Source organism: Astyanax mexicanus, chromosome 13 (genome assembly GCF_023375975.1).
Source record: "Astyanax mexicanus isolate ESR-SI-001 chromosome 13, AstMex3_surface, whole genome shotgun sequence".
In the NCBI taxonomy this organism is placed as follows: Eukaryota; Metazoa; Chordata; class Actinopteri; order Characiformes; family Acestrorhamphidae; genus Astyanax; species Astyanax mexicanus.
In genome coordinates, this window is record NC_064420.1 from 42,990,456 (window position 1) to 43,010,709 (window position 20,254).

General features: G+C 38.7%; 1 protein-coding gene across 2 annotated transcripts in view; it reads left to right on the forward strand.

Moving 5' to 3' along the window:
- Window positions 1–20,254, forward strand: part of dip2ba (disco-interacting protein 2 homolog Ba) — a 99,854-nt gene that overhangs the window by 39,639 nt on the left and 39,961 nt on the right. For both annotated transcript variants that reach the window (XM_049463021.1, XM_049463022.1), the window contains exon 2: window positions 19,577–19,648. In XM_049463021.1, coding sequence (XP_049318978.1) covers window positions 19,577–19,648 — 72 coding nt within the window. The remainder of the gene's footprint in view (window positions 1–19,576; window positions 19,649–20,254) is intronic.

Below are 20,254 nucleotides of genomic sequence, written 5' to 3' on the forward strand. Positions count from 1 at the left end.
GTCCAGAACAGTTTGCAGTGCAGATATTTCCAGTTACAGCTAAATTCACGCTTTTAATCCTAGAAAAAACGTTCTTTTTTACCTTTTAAAAAGCCATTTAAATGCCTGATTAAAGGGCCGATTACTGTTGTTTTGCTGTTTTCCTCGGCGCTGATTCAGCTCTTGATCGGTCCGGTTGCGAGACAGCGCACGGGTGGGGGCGGTGCAGGTGAAATCATTGGCCCTGCATTGTTTAATATCGTAGAAATATAGGTATATCGTCGAAAAAAGAACATTTGCAATGTAGATTTTTTTTCCCCATCATTTTGCAGCCCTACTCCTTACTGTTTGGCCTGATGGGTGCAACCAGAACTGGACTCATTGGAAAAAATATGAAGCTGATGATCAGCTTGGCCAGTTCTGTAGAACAAATGTACACAAAAGTCAATAAAAGTCCTGTTCCTAATACATACAGACTGTATTTTGTATTTGGTTGGAAAAATCTTTGAATTCTTAGTGAGTCTGATGTAATAGTCCCTCTTCTTGTGATCAGCCAAGACTTGTTTTGCTAGCAGGACTTTGTTAGCAGGTGTATGTGGTTTCTGACATGCTGTAGATGTTCTCGGATCTTCTGCCTCTGCCCACAGTTCCAGTGAAGGCAGTGACTCTACCAGCAAATGTAGGATTTCAGCGAACTTCTCTGAACACTTCCAAAGAATTTTTACTGAGCAAAGTTGCAGCCTGTAGCACGAGGGCAGAGACGAGCGAGCACAAGTAATATCAGAACCTCCCCTTTCTCACATCAGCCGTGTTGTTGCTGTGGCAGTAACTACTGTTTCCGTTCCTTCTTAAAATTAGAAGACCTTCTTCACGCTTTAGCCATTCACCGTCTCAATCAGATAAATAAAACCCTGCGGTGTTAAAACACCTACGACATGCGAACACCTCAAACCCTGCAGAAAGAGAGCAGTCTCACCATACCGGCATCAACGCTCACTCTTCTGGTAAAGGAGTGTTTCAGTTTCCTACACTGTGTTTGTGAAGAAGTGGTCTGCTCTAAATACCAGCCCAGAGTCTGAGACCCGCAGTAGAGTGTGTGTGTGTGTGTGTGTGTGTGTGTGTGTGTGTTTTGTCATGGAAAAATCTTTGGAAAATAATTTATTTTCCTTAAATGAGTGGGAAAGCTGGATCTTTATTTCTCTCCCTATCTCCCTCTCAGTGTCTCATTCTTACCTCTCGCAAATTTCCTCTTGCTGTCTCTCACTCCCTTTCTCCCTTTGTCTCACAAGGTCCCATCTCATTTTCTCAAACATTGTCTCACTGTTTCTAACGTCCCTCTTGCAATATCGTAGTGTCTCCCTCTTATCTTGTGTGGATTTTCTCTTGCTATATTTTTCTCCAATACCATCACTCTATCACATTTTCTCTCACAATGTCTCAGTTTTATTTTGTCCATTTTTCCTTTTGTTGGCTCTGTCACTAATGCTATCTCTTTCACCCCCGTACTTTCTCTCACATTCTTTCACTATTTCTCACATCCCTCTTGCTTGCTCTTACATTTTCTCTTTTTCTCTTGCAATTTCTTACAGTGTCTCCCTCTTATCTTCTGTGGATTTTCTCTTTCACTGTCTCTTTCAATGTCTCACTCTTGTCCATTTTTCATCTTGTTGTCTCTTTCTCTAATGCTGTCTCTTTCGCCCTCTCACTTTTCTTCCATTCTCTCACTATTTCTCACATCCCTCTTGCTTGCTCTTATGTTTTCTCTTTCTTTCTTGCCATCTCTTACAGTGTCTCCCTCTTATCACTCTCTCTCACTTTTACTGTCAGATTTTCTTTCACTGTCTCTCACAATGTCTCACTTTTATCTTGTCCATTTTCCTTTTTGTTGTCTCTTTCTCTAATGCGGTCTCTTTCACAATCTCATTATCTCTCGCCATCTCTCGCTGTATCTCTCGCCATCTCACTTTCTCATGGTCTCAATAATCATTGTGTACATTCTCTCTTGCTTGCTCACACGTTTTCTCACACTTTCTCTTTCTCTCTTGCTCTTTATCTCTTGCAGTGTCTCCTTTTCAGATTTTCTCTTGGTATATTTTTCTTCATGTCTCATTATTATCTTAATTATGCTCTAACTATATATATTCTCTTCTGCTCTTACTCTTGCAATGTCACATTATCATCTCATGCTCATTTCTATTTGCTATCTCTTTCTCACTTACGTACTGTCTCTTTTTCTTTCCTCTTGTTGTCTCACTGCCTTTTTGCCGCATTCTTTATCACCATCTCTCGCTCCCTTACACACTCTGTCTTTCTCTGTCTTGCACTCTCTTGTGCTGTCTTGATTTCTCTTGCTGTATTGCTCTCTAACACTCTTTTTTTCTTTTGTTTTTTTCTGAAATGATTTTGTCTCTTGTTTCATCTCTTTCTTTCTTTTTTGTTCATTCACATTCTCTCTCTTTCTCTCTCTCTCTCTCCTTCTCTCTCTCTCTCTCTCTTTCTCTCATATATGCTGTTTCAGATCTTTAGGTGGTGTGTGTGTGTGAAGTCCTCTGAGCTGCTCTTTCCCATCTGAAAACAAAGGAGCTAGCTGGAGGGTGGGCTCTTCTGTCAGCCAGCTCTTATTTACCTTGAGTGTGATGGTGTATAATCAGGGATTACAGTGGGTGGGATTATGATACTGTGTGTGTGTGTGTGTGTGTGAGAGGAGAGGAGGTGGAGGGGGGGGGGGTGTTATGGGATCGCTGTGCTATGAGCTAATAGCAGGCTGCAGTTCTGCTGGAGGCGCTGTAACCAGGCCCGCTACCACTGCTACCCACTCTTACACTCCTGACTCTGAATAATTCACACACACTGAGGAAGATCTGCTGGTGTGTGTGAGTGTGTAAGAGTGTGTGTATGTATGTGTGTTAGGTGGTGTACTAGCAGTAGCATGTTTGTGAGAAGCACTGAGCCATTAGCCCTACAGCCATTTCCTCGCCACTGAAATGCCTCTGGAATGAAATATTTTCCACACACATGTTTTTGTGTGTGTGTGTGTGTGTATGTTTGTGTGTTAAATAGGGTGGTGTGTGTTAGGCTGTAGGTTGTGTTTTGGAGAGAATAGGGGTTGCGATGTCAGCAGAGTCGAGTCTACCACAGTAATTACACATTAGCCGAGTGCACATCAGACCAATACTCTCACAAACACACGTAGAAACTAAGTGTGTGTGTGTGTGTGTGTGTGTGTTTTGGGGGCAGAGGCAGATGAAAACGTGCCATGAGACGAGTAAACCGGCAGCCAAGTGAGCTATACTGAGACTCTAGATCTCCAGAGAGGCCGAGTCACAGGAAGCTCATCTGTGCTGCCTGTTTTCACCCCGGGCCCTGTTTGTTACAGGCCTGTGTTGGGACCCTTTGTGGGGTCTGGTGCTGTTATCATCAGCCAGCATTGCTAATCACTTAATTTCAGATTTAATTAATCACCCAATTGACAGGGACATCTGCCACCAAGGCCCAGTTTAACAGAGCTGTGCTCCAGGGTGGATTTACACTGTGTGTCTGTGTGTGTGTCTGTGTGTGTGTCTGTGTGTGTGTCTGTGTGTGAGTCTGTGTCTGTGTGTGTGTCTGTGTGTGTCTGTGTGTGTGTGTCTGTGTGTGTGTCTGTCTGAACAATAGGACTGTATTGATTGGTTAACAAAGACAGTTAGCACAATTAGTGATGTTATCAGATATTTTACAGTAAAGTGCTCTGTAGAGCATGTATGGTACACTGTCACTTTGATGCATTTAATTTCACTTTTGATTTGATTTTGATGCTGAACTGAAAGTATGGCATCACAGTTCTCAGTGTCAAATATGGAATACTTAAAAAAAAAAAAAAAATTTGAGTTTCTTTGATTTTACCAAATAAAAAAACAATAAGATATAATTAAGAGGAAGATGGATGATCACAATCAATCAAACTATCAAGCGGAACTGCTTAAATTTTAAAGGCATAAAGTTATCCAAAAGCAGTGTGTAAGACTGGTGGAGGAAAACATGCGGAGATGTATCAAAACTGTGATTAAAAAACAGGTTTATTCCACCAAATATTGATTTCTGAACTCTTAAAACTTACTTTATGAATATGAACTTGTTTTGTTTGCATTATTTGAGGTCTGAAAGCTCTGCATCTCTTTTGTTATTTCAGTCATTTCTCATTTTCTGCTAATAAAGGCTCTAAATCACAATATTTTTATTTGGAATTTGGGAGACATTTGTATGTAGTTTATAGAATAAAACAACAATGTTCATTTTACTCATATACAAGTACCTATAAATAGCAAAATCGGATAAACTGATTTAGAAACTGAAGTGGTCTCTTAATTTTTTCCAGAGCTGCATAGTGTGACTATTTGAATAGTATATGTTCTCCAAATGCCTGTCCCTTAATTTCTTTACCTCATCACTTTCTCCGCCACATTGTCCTCAGCAGCAGCAGTAGTTAATGACAGGCTCAGGCCTGGCTGCTCCTCATCACTCTGGCCGGCGGCTCCAGCAGGCCTGTGGCTGTGTGTGGGCGCTGGAATCTGTCCTCTGCTGGACTTTTTTTTTGGGGTCTTCTGCTTTCTAAATTCAGCTGGTTTATTTATTTTCCCGATCCCACACTCCAGTGTGTGTCATGCAGCTTTGTGATAGCGGCGTGGACCACCGGGACTCTGGAATCGATTTGATTTTGATTTACAGGAGGGTCTGGATACTCAGACTCAGTCAGAGTGGAGAGAGTTTGTGTGTTTTTCTGTGGCGCTGAGGAGTATGCTATCTGAGACAGCACTGATTAGGGCTATCAGTGCCAGACATGCTCACCTTCAGATGTCCATTTGATGGAGCATCTCTTGCTTGACCTCTTACTAATTTACAGTTCTCTCGCACACTCACAAACAGCAGCAGCAGTTTAAAGGGCAGATAAAAAAATAAGGTTTACACAGTTTTTACAAAGATTCTGACATTCACCAATGAAACACATATCACAAATCTTAAGCAGGCATTTTTGTTAGGATATTTCTCAAGAACTAAGCTACTTAGAATGGCGAAAAACAAAGGAAATGGCTGCTTTCCTAATGCTTAATACTATTAAAATATTTTGAATCTAATTCCTTCAGCTTTCTGACTGCTGACTGCTGCTGTGCTGTTGGTGGTGATTACTTGTGGCAGGCGCTCTTAAAAGGGGTATCTGGTTAAAGATGTTAAGTGTTTCATATCTTTTCCTCATTAGATGTGTTAGTCTTACATATTCTGCAAATATAGAAGTTTGCCAGACTGACTGAGCTTAGCCAAGCCTAGCCTAGCTTAGGATACCATATCATAACTGTCACACACGTTACAGAGTACATCGCTGGCTGTTAAAGAGTGCCTGTAGCATTGTGGCAGCTATTGGTTAAATCAATTCCATTTAACAAGGATCAGCAATTAGTGTCTACAATGATCCTCACACAAAGCTGCTTTAATCCTTCACTTACTAATATGATCTTATCAGTTCTCAAGATCAGCCAATGAGAGGAGTATTGCTTGCATATTTTAGCTGATCATTGGGTGACACAGATATGTAACTGATTGATTTTTCCATTTGTAGGTTCGAACATTAGGCATGTCACGATAACATTTTTTTGCGAACAATATTTTGTCCCAGAAATAATTGTGAAAAACGATATTGTTGGAATTTTTAGACCACTAATTTGGCACTAATAAAATGATAACATGATATCATAAAGGAATTAACTTTTTTAAAGACAATAAACTTTCCGTTCTTGTTCACGCAGCTGGCTCACGTTGAACTGGCAGAAACACCCTGCCTGTTGATAGTAAATGGAAGGCTGGAACATGAACCTCAGACACTAAATTTAGGCAAATAGAGCTGCACTTGGCCATCATTATGTTTCCTGAAGTAAGTTTTGGGTGTTGATGTAGGGCATTTTTCCTAATAAAGGTACGTTTTGTGTGTGTCTGTGTCTGTGAATCTCTGTGCTTCCGCACTACCGGGTCACTGCAGTCATGCCCACAGTCACAAAATATGTAAGTGCAAACACAATTGACGATATCACGACTATTAAAGTGATTGAAGTCATGCCAAGTTATTAAACGATGAGTCGGTAATGTAGTTATTGTGACAGGCCTATCCAACGTTCTTTTTTTTCCTTTTTTTTTTACCACAGAATATGATAGAAGGGGATTTTTCTTTTTTTTGGGACAACCCCCAGCCACTGAAAGTCGAGGTTAGACCATTGTTGCCAAATATGGACATGATGAGTACTTGCATGTGAGAATTACACACTGCTAACATGGTATAGTTTAGTGTTTGTTGACTGTGTTATCCCTGCATCTCCTGCTGTAAACTAAGCTAATTGTGGGCAGTGATAATAAATCACACTCACGATCATGATTTCCATACATCTACTCATATAAGCTGTATACTGTAGTGAAGAGTAGGTGTTAAATGAATAGAGTTGGCGGGTTTGGAAGAAATCTCACAGCGCTCTTGTGTGGTGAAGTTTTAAACACTACGCAAGAGTGTCTTTGTGTTTTTGCACTCCTTATTTTTTTTATTCTTCTTCTTTGTGTGTGTGTGTGTGTGTGTGTGTGTGCGCACACATTTCCTCCTCATGCTCTTGGGTTTTTCCAGTTACCCGGAGGCCTGATGGGGCAGGAAGCTTCACAGGCTTACCATTTCCTCTGCTACTGACTCTGCCTGCACTGTGTGTGTGTGTGTGTGTGTGTTTCTGTGTGAGAATGTGGGTGTGGGAGTGTATGATGGGCAGCCTCACAGAGACACACACACACACACACGGTACACCTTGATATGCACATTGGCCAAACACCACAGTAACACAGATCATGTCCCGATGGTGAACCTGTCGACAGTAACACAAACAGATATACACACACACACACACACACACACACACACAAACGCACGCGTGTCTGTGTTAGTGAGTGTTGTGTGTTGCTCTTGGCGCTCCGAGCTCTGTGTGTGTGTGTGTGTGTGTGTGTGTTTGTGGAGCTGCTGTGTTTGATTTGGGTAGCAGGCCAGATTTCACATTTGGCTATTGCTGCATGTGTGCGGGCCAGTTGGCCCCGGCTGTCATCCAATCAGCACATTCCTCTTCATGAATACACTGGGGCCGTTTTTGGCCGGCTCGGCAGGGTGGGGGAACGTTCATATCCTGTCCACTGACCCTTACACACACACACACACACACAAAAACACACGTCATGTTTTTTGTTCACCGAACATCGATGGTCTTAATGTAAACTAAATTACACTACATTTCCCATGATTCCACAGTCCCACCCAGCATCCTTTTGGGTCGAGACAGGTGCTTTGCGGTTAACAGGAAGTGTGCGAGGCTCTGTGTTGTCAGACTGTGTGTACGAGTCTGTGTGTATGTGTGAAGTAGTGGTGTGAGAGAGTGAGATAGACACAAAGCTGCCTCAGTGCTGGTGTGCTCAGTGCCAGTGTGAGCGCGGCTGGCTGCTGTTGTACTCGTTTAAGCACAGACACAGCTCTGTGTGTGTTTGAGTGTGTGTGTGTGTGTGTGTGTGTGTGTGTGTGTGTTTGGACCATTACATCAGTCCCTAGCAGTACAGACCCCTTACATTCTTACACTCTGCTCCAAACACACACATTTCTCAACTGCTCCGTATGTCCTGCAGTGTGTGCTTATGTGTGTGAAGATAGAGCAGCTTTAGACACTCTTGATGGGTTTGTTTGCTTGTTTGTTTGTTTTTTTGTTTGTTTGTTTGTTTGTTTGTTTGTTCATATTTTCAGGTTGATTAAAAATGCAGGAAAAATTAGCAAGTCAGTTTTTTCTTAATAATCACTAGGAGTGTGACAAGACACTATTTCACGTGATGAGACACGATATTGAGTTCATAAGAACAAGATGAGACAAGATTTTAACTATAGTAGTGTGAAAGTGTTTGTCCCCTAAATATTTTTTGTCATACCAATATTTTTCCAATTATCAAACAAACTTTAATATGAGACAAAGATAACCTGAGTAAATATAAAAAGCACTTTTTAAATAATACTTTTCGGCATTAAAACAAAAAAATAACTATCCAAACCAATCTTCTTCTGTCTGAAAAAACTAATGACTTAAATGTGCCACCCTTGGCAGCAACAACTGCAATCAAGCTTTAACAATAACTGACAATGAGCCTTTCACATCTCCATCACACTACCGCCACCATGTTTTACGTTCAGTATGATGCTCTTTTTCTAAAATTATGTGGTGGTTTGTTTTACGCCAGATGTAACGGGACACACACCTTCTAAACATTTCCACTTTTTCTTCACATCAGTCCAAAGAATGTTTACCCAAAGTTCTGGGGGACATTAAAGTGTTTTGGTAAATGTGAGATCGGCCGTTGTGTTCTTTTTGGTTACAGTGTTTTTTTTTTGCCTTGAAACTCTCCCATGGATACCATTCCCATTCGATCAGTCTCTCTTATTATTGAACATTAACACTGACCTAAAGACAGGATGTCAGGACGTCTGTCCTCTGTGGGACCTGAGGGATGGTGGGTCGTGCCGAGCTCGAGCTGTACTGGAAGCTTGAAGAGCTCTTGGTGCCAATCTGGCTTTGACTATTTCCATCAAGTATGAAGGAGCTGGTCAGTTATTGACTTTGTAGGTCAGCTTTTTGAATCTGATGCAAGCAAGAGCTACAGGAAGCCAGTTGAGAGGGTGTATTTGGTCTACAAATCTTTGTGTTTCAGTTTATCGATTGGGAATATCTATTTTAAGCTAACAAAATACGTCCGCTCAGAGTTAGTTCAGTAATTTAGCCCTACACAATGAAGCTCTCAGGATCTGAAACACATTTTATCATTAAAGATTTGTGTGTCAGAATTATTATCAGATTCATTTTAGGCCTACTATAATACACTTTGATTATAGTTTTAATTTATTTTTGTTTGTCTGCACTGATGTTTTAAAAATCATATGGTCAAGAAAATTTGCCTTGAAAGCACGAAAAAGTAATGGAATTCATTGGTTAAAAAGTGTATGAACCCTGCTAAGCGAAAACAGACTTATTCTGTGGATGTTATAAAGGAGAAAAGTTAGCTTGTTAGCTACCTAGTGATCAAACAGCACATAATAATGTTTGGTGTTAGGTAAAAGGTTTCTTTTAGTGTGTGTGTGTGTGTGTGTGTGTAGGAGTAGGCAGTGAGGGGGCAGTTGAATACTGGTTTGCAGTATCTGTGGTAAGCAGGAGCAGTAGCTGTTAACCCATTAGCACTGCTGTGTTATTTGAGAAAACTCAGGCAGTTCACTATTTTATGCTCATGCCAATAAAGTTTTATTGGCTGGAGTAAAATAAGAGGAGTGGGAGATTGTGTGTGTGTGTGTGTGTGTGTGTGTGTGTGTGGAGAGAAAGAGAGCGCAAAGATGGCAGGCAGGGGCTGCTGTATTTCTAGGCCACATTCTCAGGCGTGGAGTGTAACCAGGCGTGAACTCCAGACTCAATGCCGACCGTCTTTCTGAACAGAGACAGAAAAAGAGAAAGAGAGAGAGAGAGAAGTAGGTCTATTTTCTCTCTCTGACTCACTCTCTCTTTCTCTCTCTCTCTTTTGCATTTGCCCTGTTCCCTCCACGCCCCTCCTTTCATTCTTCTTTTCTCTTGGTTTTTCCCTCTGAGTAAATCTCTCCAGCTCAACAGGCTCTATTTGCCACTCTAAAGCTGCTTGGTTTTGGGCGTCTCTGAAGCAGCTCTGAAGCTGCTCTGTTTTGGGCTGCTCTGAGACTGCTCTGAAGCAGCTCTGAAGCTGCTGTGAGGCTGTTCTAAAGCTGCTCTGAACTGGCTCTGAAGCGGCTCTGAAGCTCCTCTGTAGCGGCTCTGTAACTTGTCTGAGGTGGCTCTGGAACCGCTCTATTGGCTGCTCCTTTTCTCTTGTTTTTTACCTTTGATTAAATCTCTCCAGCTCAACAGGCTCTATTGGCTGCTCTGTAGCTGCCCTGAACCTGCCCTGAAGAAGCTTTGGAGCGACTCTGAAGCTGCTCCGGAGCTGCTCTGAAACTGTTCTGGAGCTGCTCTGGAGCGAGTGTGAAGCGGCTCTGGAGCTGCTGTAAATCGGCTATGAAGCTGCTCCGGAGCTGCTCTTAAACTGTTCTGGAGCTGCTCTGGAGCGAGTGTGAAGCGGCTCTGGAGCTGCTGTAAACCGGCTATGAAGCTGCTCTGGAGCGGTTCTGAGTCTGCTCTGAAGCTGCTCTGAAGCTGCTCTGGAGCTGCTCTGTTTTGGGCTGCGTTTTGTTTGGGGAGTTCATGTCGAGTTGCATGTTGATCTTTTTCGGTGAGGAAGGTCCAAAGCAAACATGACCGTATGGCTTAATCTTATCACCTGCAGCTGCTGGGCCTCTTCTGTGGGGGAAGGACTAACAGGGTGGACAGCACTGTCTGATTGGGTTCTGGAGCTGCCGGCTTTTATCTGGATCTGTCTAAACCCATGACGGGCAATACAATTATCTCAGTTAGTGTTGTGATTAGGTCTGTGTACAGTGAGGATAAGCTTCGGCTATTAAACTTCAGTAAATGTCTTGATGTTTCTGAGCTGCATTCCTGCTTGGAGAAGTCATGGTTGTGAGCAGCAGCAGTAGTATAGTCCAGAGTGGTAGAGAGGGATAGCAAGTAAAAGCAAGCCTGGAAAAGAATGTTGGCTTTGAAAATGTCAGCTTTTCCATGATGTGTATTTTAGGTATTTCAGACAAAGTTATTATAATGATTTCTGTCCATCAGATTAGTATTATATTTGAATATATGCCTAATCATGATAATAACATTATGCACTTATCAACCTATACAACATATGGATACACAATACCATCGTTTTCATTTTTGAAATTATAAAAAAAATCCATATTCTCATAATAGTGGTATTTTATCATCAAATATATAAATGTATATATCTATTTTTTGTTTAGCTATTTACTGGGGTTTTAATGATCTTAGTTTGATGTGTGGTGCTGTGCATTCCTACTTGAAGTTACAGAATAAATAAAAAAGTAGTAATATTTCCAGAGTGATAGAGATGGGTGACATATAAAAGTAAGCCTGTGATAAATGATAAATAGTACGATCTGAATTGAATTGTTTTTTTTTTCCAGTGATAGACATTTTAAGTTATTTTGTTTTTATAAACTGCTATCAAAAATATCATTACTGCATCTGTTGAAACAAAAGTGCATCCTAATTTATTTTTAAAAAATTATCCTAATTTATTTTTTGCATTGTAGATTAATTTAAAAGGCATAATAACAATTAAGGAGCACATATGTAATTAGGTATTAAACAGTGAAAAAAAGTATTTGTCCTCCACATTAATCCCCTGATTTAACCCTGATGAACTGAGATGGTGATTTGAGGTGATTTAATTGGGATGAGCTGGAGCTTCACAGCATGAAGGAAAAGCAGCAACTATTGTTCAGCACCTCCAGAAACTCCTTCCTTCAAGATGCTGAGAAATCTATTCCAGGTGACTCTCCCTCATGAAGACACTGAGATTAAACTACCAAGAGTGTGCAGATCTGTCCTCAAAAATAAATGTGCTGCTTAGAAAAATCTAAAGTATAAAACATTCTATTTTTTAACACTTTTTCAACATGTTCCTGAATATCTTTAATGTCTTCAATATTAAATTTACAATGTAAAAAGTCATAAAAAGAAAGAAAACACATTGAATGAGAAAAGGTGTATGTAAACTTTTGACTGGTACTGCACTTTTTGTAGTATTTTGTTCAAGTAATCTCTTCATCCACCAAAAATAAATTTGTTTCTGTTCCAGACCTGGTAATTCCACCTCTTGTGATTGATTTATTGTCTCTACTTCAACTGTGACTTCACCTTATCTCCTGATGCACGGAGAGGAATTGTTGTAGTTGGCAAGTGCAAAGCAGTAAAGCTTCTGATTGGCTACATTCTCACCTTCCAGCTCTTCACTAAGCCACGCCTACACATGCTCGTTATTAACCCCAATGAGTATTTCGCAAATGTGCTGAGAGACCCACAGATATTAACCCTTGTGTGGTGTTCGGGTCTGTGGGACCCGTTTTCATTTTTCATCAAATGATACTATAAAAATATTTTTTCTAACTCAAAACTCATTGGCATTGGCTCATTTTTTGTGAAAAACATATATCAAAACACATTTTCGATAAACACACACTGTTAATATAAAGAAAACCTCTTGTGATGATGAATCTTAAAAGTGGGAGGGGCGTTTTTGAAATAAATTGAGTTGGATAAGTGTGGGCTGTTTAATCAGTTTGTTTCCACTATCAGGTTAAAGCAGAAGGAAGTCTGATAGCTCCCATTACCACTAGTAATCTGACCTCCACATTTGTTTGCATTAGCTTTTACATCAGCAGCTATGCTAACAGTAACAGGATTTCTGTTTTATGACGCTTTTGTAATGCATGTTGGGTATTGTAGAAAACGTGATGGAACACTAATAATAGAAAACACTGTATAAGACTGTATAAAATGACTCATTCATACAGAGGATGGAGGATGGAGTCTAGCTGTTCACATATAACTGCACAAAGCTACATGTAGCCAGCTTGTTTTAGCATTTGAATTATGGAGAGTTAAAAAGGCTGTGGTTTGAGGGTGGGCGATTTGGCCCTAAAATAATATCACAATATTTCATGGTCTTGTAACAATAACGATACTCTTGGCGATATGACAAAAAAACATTTCAATAATATATTACTGTATAAAAAAGAGGATTAAATTGTATTATTGCATATTATATGATATGGCACGCCCCTAACTGAGATAATAAAAAATAGAAAAATGAGTTTACAAAAGTCAATGATCCAGAATATCATGATACTAATAATAATGCACTCCAAATATCTCCATATATGCAGGATTAAAGTAAAATTAATGATTCTGCACAGATAAAATCACTCTCTAGTAGATATATAACGGGAAATGTGAACAGTGTGAATTTTTTTTTTGCTAAAAACAGCAAAAAGAAAAAAGGAGTATCCTGATAATTAGGGGTGGCGCGATATTTCAGGATATAATATCATTCACGATATTCAAAAATGTTGGTGATATTATTGCATATGACACAATATGGCACGCCCCTAGTCACAACTGGGTGGTAGGAGTGTGCCATATCATTCCATATGTAATAATATCACAAGTAAATTTTGACATGGAAAAAACCCTCCAGATTATGATAATAGCAATATTCTTAAAAGTATATTTTGTACATTTTCCAAATATAAATTACTGTATTTACTTTTTTTATTGTGGTTGTTTGCAGTGTATATGCATGCACTAAATATAAATATTCTGCACTTTAGTTGTGTGGGATATATTTGTTGTTGCCTAACGTTTTGTTAATAAGATAGTGTTTACTGCTTATAGGTTTTTTTTTTGTTTCTAATAATTGTATTAAACTATTATACTAAAAAATAGTTTGATTATTGACTTTGTTGCAGTAGTATATTCTGGAAATAAAAAAAAAAAATCAATTAATTTGTCATATCAGCATGAATATCGTTATCACAACAATACCCTGAAATATTGTGATATTATTTTTGGGCAATATTGGGCCAGCCTTAGTTTTTTTTTTGGATTTAACTGATAATTACTTTATATTATTTAAAATATATAAATAAAAAAAATAATATTCAAATCTGGCTTTAAAAAGGCTTGAAAATAACTGTGATTTCCTGATTAGATAAGTGGTCATATCATTCAGTCCCACTCCAAACTACCGAGCCCTCCATCTCTGCAGCGTTTAGCTTATCTAGGCTAGAGGTAGTGAAGCTCAGAGGAGCTCAGTGGTTCCCACAGGCAGGAGGAGGTGTTTATGTGGAGAAGCTGCTGTGTTTCTAGCCCCGTTTCCCAGTGTGTATATCCATGACTGAGACCCCACGGGCCCTGTTCTCTCCTCGCTTCCTTTCCACCCTGCAGTCTGTTATTGTTGTGCTGCTGTGTGTGCTTGTACATGTGGGCTGGAGGGAAGGGTGTGTGTTTTTGTGTGTGGAGGGGAGTGCGGCTGCTTACTTTGGGTGTGGAGAATTAAAAGCAGTTTTATGCGATAGTTGGCTGTTTTTTTCTGTTGGTCTCCCGCTACAGTCACTGAGAGCCATCAGTAAAGGACAGACTTTACACATGCATTTCTGGACAAGCTGAGAGAAACAGAACTGTGTCAGAAAGTAAAAGAAGTATAGATGTTGGTGGGAGGTGGGAGAGTAATATTACAGGAGTTTGTGAACTAAAAGCAGAGGCATTTCTTAATGGAGAAGGGACAAAATATTGTGTTTAATGGTCTCAGTGTTCTGGGACGACATCCCTGCTAAGCCTAATATAATATTCATTCTAAAAACTGGGGTGTTTGTTCGCTTTTCGCAGGAGTTCTTCTGGCAACGTCATGCATTTTTACATAATTAGGTCACACTTACAGCCTCTGAAAGAGGATCCGGCTCAGTTTTACTGAACACGAGCGACTGGTGGAGCAATGGAGACTTCAGAAGGGGAAACTCAGAGCTCAGTAGCTCATCCACCCATCACTAGTCTTAAAAGTTCACATACTTTTGCCATTTAAGTAATGTCTGGGGTGCTGGTAATTGTGGTTTCTGTGGTTGGTAACTGTGATGAACTTCTCCTGTGCAACAGAGGTAACTCCTCTTCCTTTTCTGGGGTCGTCCTGATGAGTGCCAGTTTCATCAATGTTTTTGATGGTCTTTGCAACAGCAATTGAGGATACTTTCAAAGATCTGTGAAACGTTCAGATTGCCTGACCTTCATTTTTTTAAGTATTTGTTCTTTACTTATTTGAGTAATTCTTGCCATTATATAGATAAGAACATTACTCAAATATTCACTATTCACTGTATACCTGTAACTCTACCTCTTCACAACTTTACAACTGATGCTCTCAAACACATTAAAAGGGCAAAAAAATCAAGTTATTAATTCTTGTCAAATGAAATTAATTCCAGGTGACTCTTCCTCATAAAACTGACTGAGAAAATGCTAAGATTTGCAAAGCTGTCATCTAAGAAATAGGAGCTATATTGAAGAATCTAAAATATATATTCTAATTTGTTTAAAACTTTTTTAAAAAATTTAAGTCTTTGGTCTATAATAGAAGCTAATGGATGTTTGTCATATATAGTTTTTTTTTTCTTCTGGTCATTGAAAACATGGTAACACTTTACTTGGATGGTCCAGTTAATAGCCTTGTTGATGCTCAACTGAAATTCAACTAACCTTCAACTGAATGTCTGTTAACTGCAACTTAACCCTATGTTGAATGTAAAAGATTCAACATAGAACATAACCCTACACCTAATCCTAACCTTAACCCTTAATTAACCCTAAAATCTAACCCTACACTAAATCCTAACCTTAACCCTTAATCAACCCTAAAATCCAAACCTACACTAAACCCTAACTTTAACCATTAATCAACCCTAAATTCTAACCCTACATCTAATCCTAACCTTAACCATTAATCAACCCTAAAATCTAAACCTACACCTAACCCTAACCTTAACCCTTAATCAACCCTAAAATCTAACCCTACATCTAACCCTAACTTAAACCATTAATCAACCCTAAAATCTAAAGCTACACCTAACCCTAACCTTAAACCTTAATCAACCCTAAATTCTAACCCTACACCTAACCCTAAATTTAACCATTAATCAACCCTAAAATCTAACCCCATACCTAACCCTAACCTTAACCAATAATCATCCCTAAAATCTAAACCTACACTAAACCCTAACCTTAACCATTAATTAACCCTAAAATCTAACCCTACACCTAAAGCTAAATTTAACCATTAATCAACCCTAAAATCTAAACCTACACTAAAACCTAACTTTAACCCTTAATCAACCCTAAATTCGAACCCTACATCTAAACCTAACTTTAACCCTTAATCAACCCTAAATTCGAACCCTACATCTAAACCTAACCTTAACCTTTAATCAACCCTAAAATCTAACTCTACACCTAACCCTAACTTTAACCATTAATCAACCCTAAAATCTAAACCTACACCTAACCCTTACCCTAACCATTAATAAAACCTAAAATCTAACCCTACACTTAATCCTAACCCCAATCCCAACCTAAACTTTAAATCTAACTATAAACCCAATGCTAAAATGTTAAGATCAGAGTTTGGGTTAGAGTTGAATGTAGGGTTATATTCTATAGAGAATCATTTACTTTCACCTTTCAGTTCAATTACATTTAATAGACATGTAGTTGAATGTTAATGGAATGTCAGTTGAGCATCATCAAATGGACCATGCAAGAAAGTGTTACTGAAAACACATCAAAGTTTTAATGGCCATTGTAATCAACAGATAAAGAGAGATTAGGCTTTAAAAGGCTGGAAAAGAATGTGTGTGTGTGTGTGTGTGTCAGAGCTTGTCTGCTTTTGGGGAACTTGTGAAGTGGACTTCAGCCTGAGTTGTAGCTGGAGGGTTGGAGTTTTGGTCAAGGCCAAAAGCTGCTCGGAGTGAGAGAATAGAGGGAGGGAGAGTGGAGGAGGGGGCTGCATGTGATGCTGATTCACATGGCAGTATTCTGCTTTTCTGTGTGTTCTGCTGTTCTCTCTGTTGTCTTTAGTCTTTAGCATGACTTCGTCTTATAGAGGAGTGAACACTGCAAGCTTCCACTGAACCTGTTATCATGTTCTGCTGAAGTCTATCTGCGTCTGCGTGCAGCCACAAGACGGTGTTATAGAGAAGATAGTAATTCCCCCACAACCCCCTCTAAACATAAACACACACATAAACACACTCACACACTCAGTACTGTGATAATTGCATGCTGACAGCAGTGAGCGTGTTCTATAAATTTCTCTCTGACACCAGCTTTCTCAGGAATGAAGATCACACTGTTGTCATGTTTCCCGTCATATCTCTAATAGGCTTCTTCCTGTAAGTGTATTTACGGTACACTATATGCCAGGGGTATTTAATTAGAATTCAGTTTGGTCCAGTTAGAGAAAATTTCATCAGGCTCCGGACCGTCGCCATTTTTAACTTGTGTTATAATTCAGTATTTTATTCTGTTTACTCAAGAAGCATATAGTAGTTCTGTCAGTGTTTTATCAACAACTGAAAGACAAAACAAATTACACATACTAGTACATTTCAACAATAGTACTCTCACAATAATTACATTATCAACCTATCATAAAATAAATGGAAACACCCTCAATAGTTTAACATATGGAGTCTAATAATGTGAATCTGTATGTTCACTTTGTTTTAAAATGCTATATTTATTCAATTTGATTTTATTTATATTAGATTTAGGCCTGCCTGTCATGATAAAAATTACATGAATGATAAGTCGTACAATATATTGAGAAATGTTTGCTGAACTTAACCAAAATATCAGCTTTTTAAAAAAAAAAAAACAGTAGTTTTAATTTATTTAATATTATTACTGTAACATACTTTATTATGTTGTGGGTAAAACTGATGGGGGGAGTTGACAGGGTGGTTTTGGGAGTTTTTCACTCTTGTCTCGGTAAAGCTTACTGCGCTGTAAAGCACGTAAACCATAAAGCCAATAAACGCTCCGCCGCTTTAAATGAACACGGTCAGAATTAAATCCTTCTCAGTAGTTTATCAGTTTGGGTCTGGATTGGAAAAAGCCTGGGTCCGGACCCGGACCGCGGTCCGCCTTTTAGTGACCTCTGCTATGTGCTTTACGTACAAATGTTTGTGAGCTCTCTATCTGTTGGCTTTAAAAAGCCAAAAGCCAAAAACAAAGAAAAGTTTAAAGTGTGTAGAAACATTCTTTTTTGCTTAGTCTGGGTGTGGTGAATTAAAGTAGCATTATGCAAGAATTGCCATTTCTTGCATCTGTACTCCCCCTGCATTCAGAAATTTGAATTGATGCTTCGAGTAATCACTGTAGAACATTTAAAAAAATTACATGCTTTTCTGGACAAGCTGAGAGATAAAACAGTATATGAACTGGAATAAAGAGTGTGGCCTGGACTGAGGTGGTAGAATAATATTACAGCATTTTAAACAAATTATTGTATTGTATTTTCAGATGTTTGTGAACACACCTTATAGTGAAGAAATTCAATGAATTGCCAACAGAATAAATAAGCTTTTAAAGCAGATAAACCAGTTAATCACTCAAACTTGACCTGTGGAGATGTGTGTAATCACCAAAACTGTTTGGCAGAAAATGAGATAAAAACACCTTTATTTCCACTCAGTGAGTAAAAAAGATGGTACCATTTTAAAACAAAGCTCTTTTATAAAGGGTTTATAAATAGTTTATATTTATGGTTATTAATTAGGTTACTAATAAGCAGGTACAACACATAAATAGGAAGGTCACGTTCCACACATTCCACATTTATTTATACTGTTAAACCTCAGATCTTACTAGATGCTCATCTTACTTTGTCTTTTTCATCATTTCTGTTAATAATTTTATTCATTTAACTATAATAACATATTAAATGGTGAAACGGACTTTCTACATTATTTTATTAGGCATGGTAAAGCTATTTTCACTGTTGTTGTTTCTATTCATGTGCTTTAATTACTTATTAATGTTTATAAAATGTTTAAAACATAATTTATAACCGTTAATAAACCCCTTCATAAACTATTTATAAACCCTTTATAAAGGAGTCTTATTTTACAGTGGTACCAGTAGGACAAAATCATTTATACTGAACAATAATGTTGTCTTTAAAAAGGAAGACCTAGAAAAAAAAATACTATTAGGGAATATAATTGTGTGACAAAATTAATAAAACCTTTTGGAAAAGAAAAACCCATTCATACGTTCTTTCAAGGTGTTAAAACTGTTCTATAAATGTCTCAATGGCATACAACCAGCATATTGGTCTGACATGATGCAGCGATTTGAGTCGAGCAGAGCTCTCAGATCATTAGGAACGAAATGAGACAGTTAGATTTGCTGATAAAGATAAAGACCAGAAATGTAGAATCAGTTAAATGAAATCAGTTCTTATTAGAATTAGCATTAGAAACTTTTAAATCCAGCCTGATAAAGTCTTTTGCCTGAATTTTAAACACAGCTAATCTCTATCCTGTTACATCAGTCTGTTATTCATGTGTTTACATTCTTTTCTTTTAAATATGCCTTTTAATTGTTCATTTTGTATTTTTAATTTTTAATGCTTTTTAATGTTTTTGATGTATATTTTTGCTTTAACAGTTTTTTTGTACTTTATCCCTGTTCATGTAAAGCAATTTGAATTGCCACTGTGTATAAAATGTGCTGTACTAATTAACCTTGCCTAGTGTATGGTCAAATGTTTCATTTTCTTCAGTTTTAGTTTTAGCCCCAAATTTTTATCTCATCTTTATCTTTTATTTTAGTGCGTCCCTAGTTACTGATATATGCGTCGCATATTAGTGTTTACAAGAACCAGAGCTTGGCTGCTAATTAATTTATTCATTCTGGTTATGTCTTTTCATTTTTAATATGTGACTGATAATAATAATAATAATAATAAGTAATCTTATATTTAGTGTGTTTTTGCATGTGTGTCCGTACTACACAGCTTCTGATGTGTGTGTTCTGTTTCTTTATAGGTGATATTACACAAAAGGGCTATGAGAAGAAAAGGTCCAAGCTGCTGGCCCCATACATACCACAGACCCAAAGTAAGAGTTCCTTTTCTCTCTTCTTTTCTTTTTCTTTCTCTCGTTCTCTGGTTCTTTCTGTCCAGTCCACTCCTGCCACACGTTGGTTGCTGGGTGAGTCACGCATCAGGCCTGTGAGGAGGTGGCAACAGTGTTCTACTCCTCCAGAACTAAATGAAGAACATTGTGTGGTCTGATCAGAAAGATCCTTAAAATGCATTTTGTTGTTTCTTATTGTGACTGTAGGTGATTTTCTCCTGCAGTTGGTTCAGGATCTGATTTGGACCCAGTTTTTCCGTGCTGGGGAACTCAGGCCTGTCTGTCTGAGAGTAGTCAGGGTGTAGAAATGGAAGAAGGTTGTATCTGAGAGAGTCAGGGAGTGTTTTCATGTTCACTCATGAATGTCTGTTGGAGTTCCTCCTTAATTCCTCAGGCAGTAACTGATGTAGGGGAGGCAGGTTATTGCTTTCCCGGGTGCAATCTCACGACCCATGCCTGAAGATACGCAGCTCCCTCCTGCTCTCTAGTGTTAGCAGAGCAGACTGCAGCTGCTGGGCATGCACAGACATGACTTGCACTCAGCAGCTTTCTGCTTATTAATAGAGATGAGTTTGGGGTAGTGCTGGG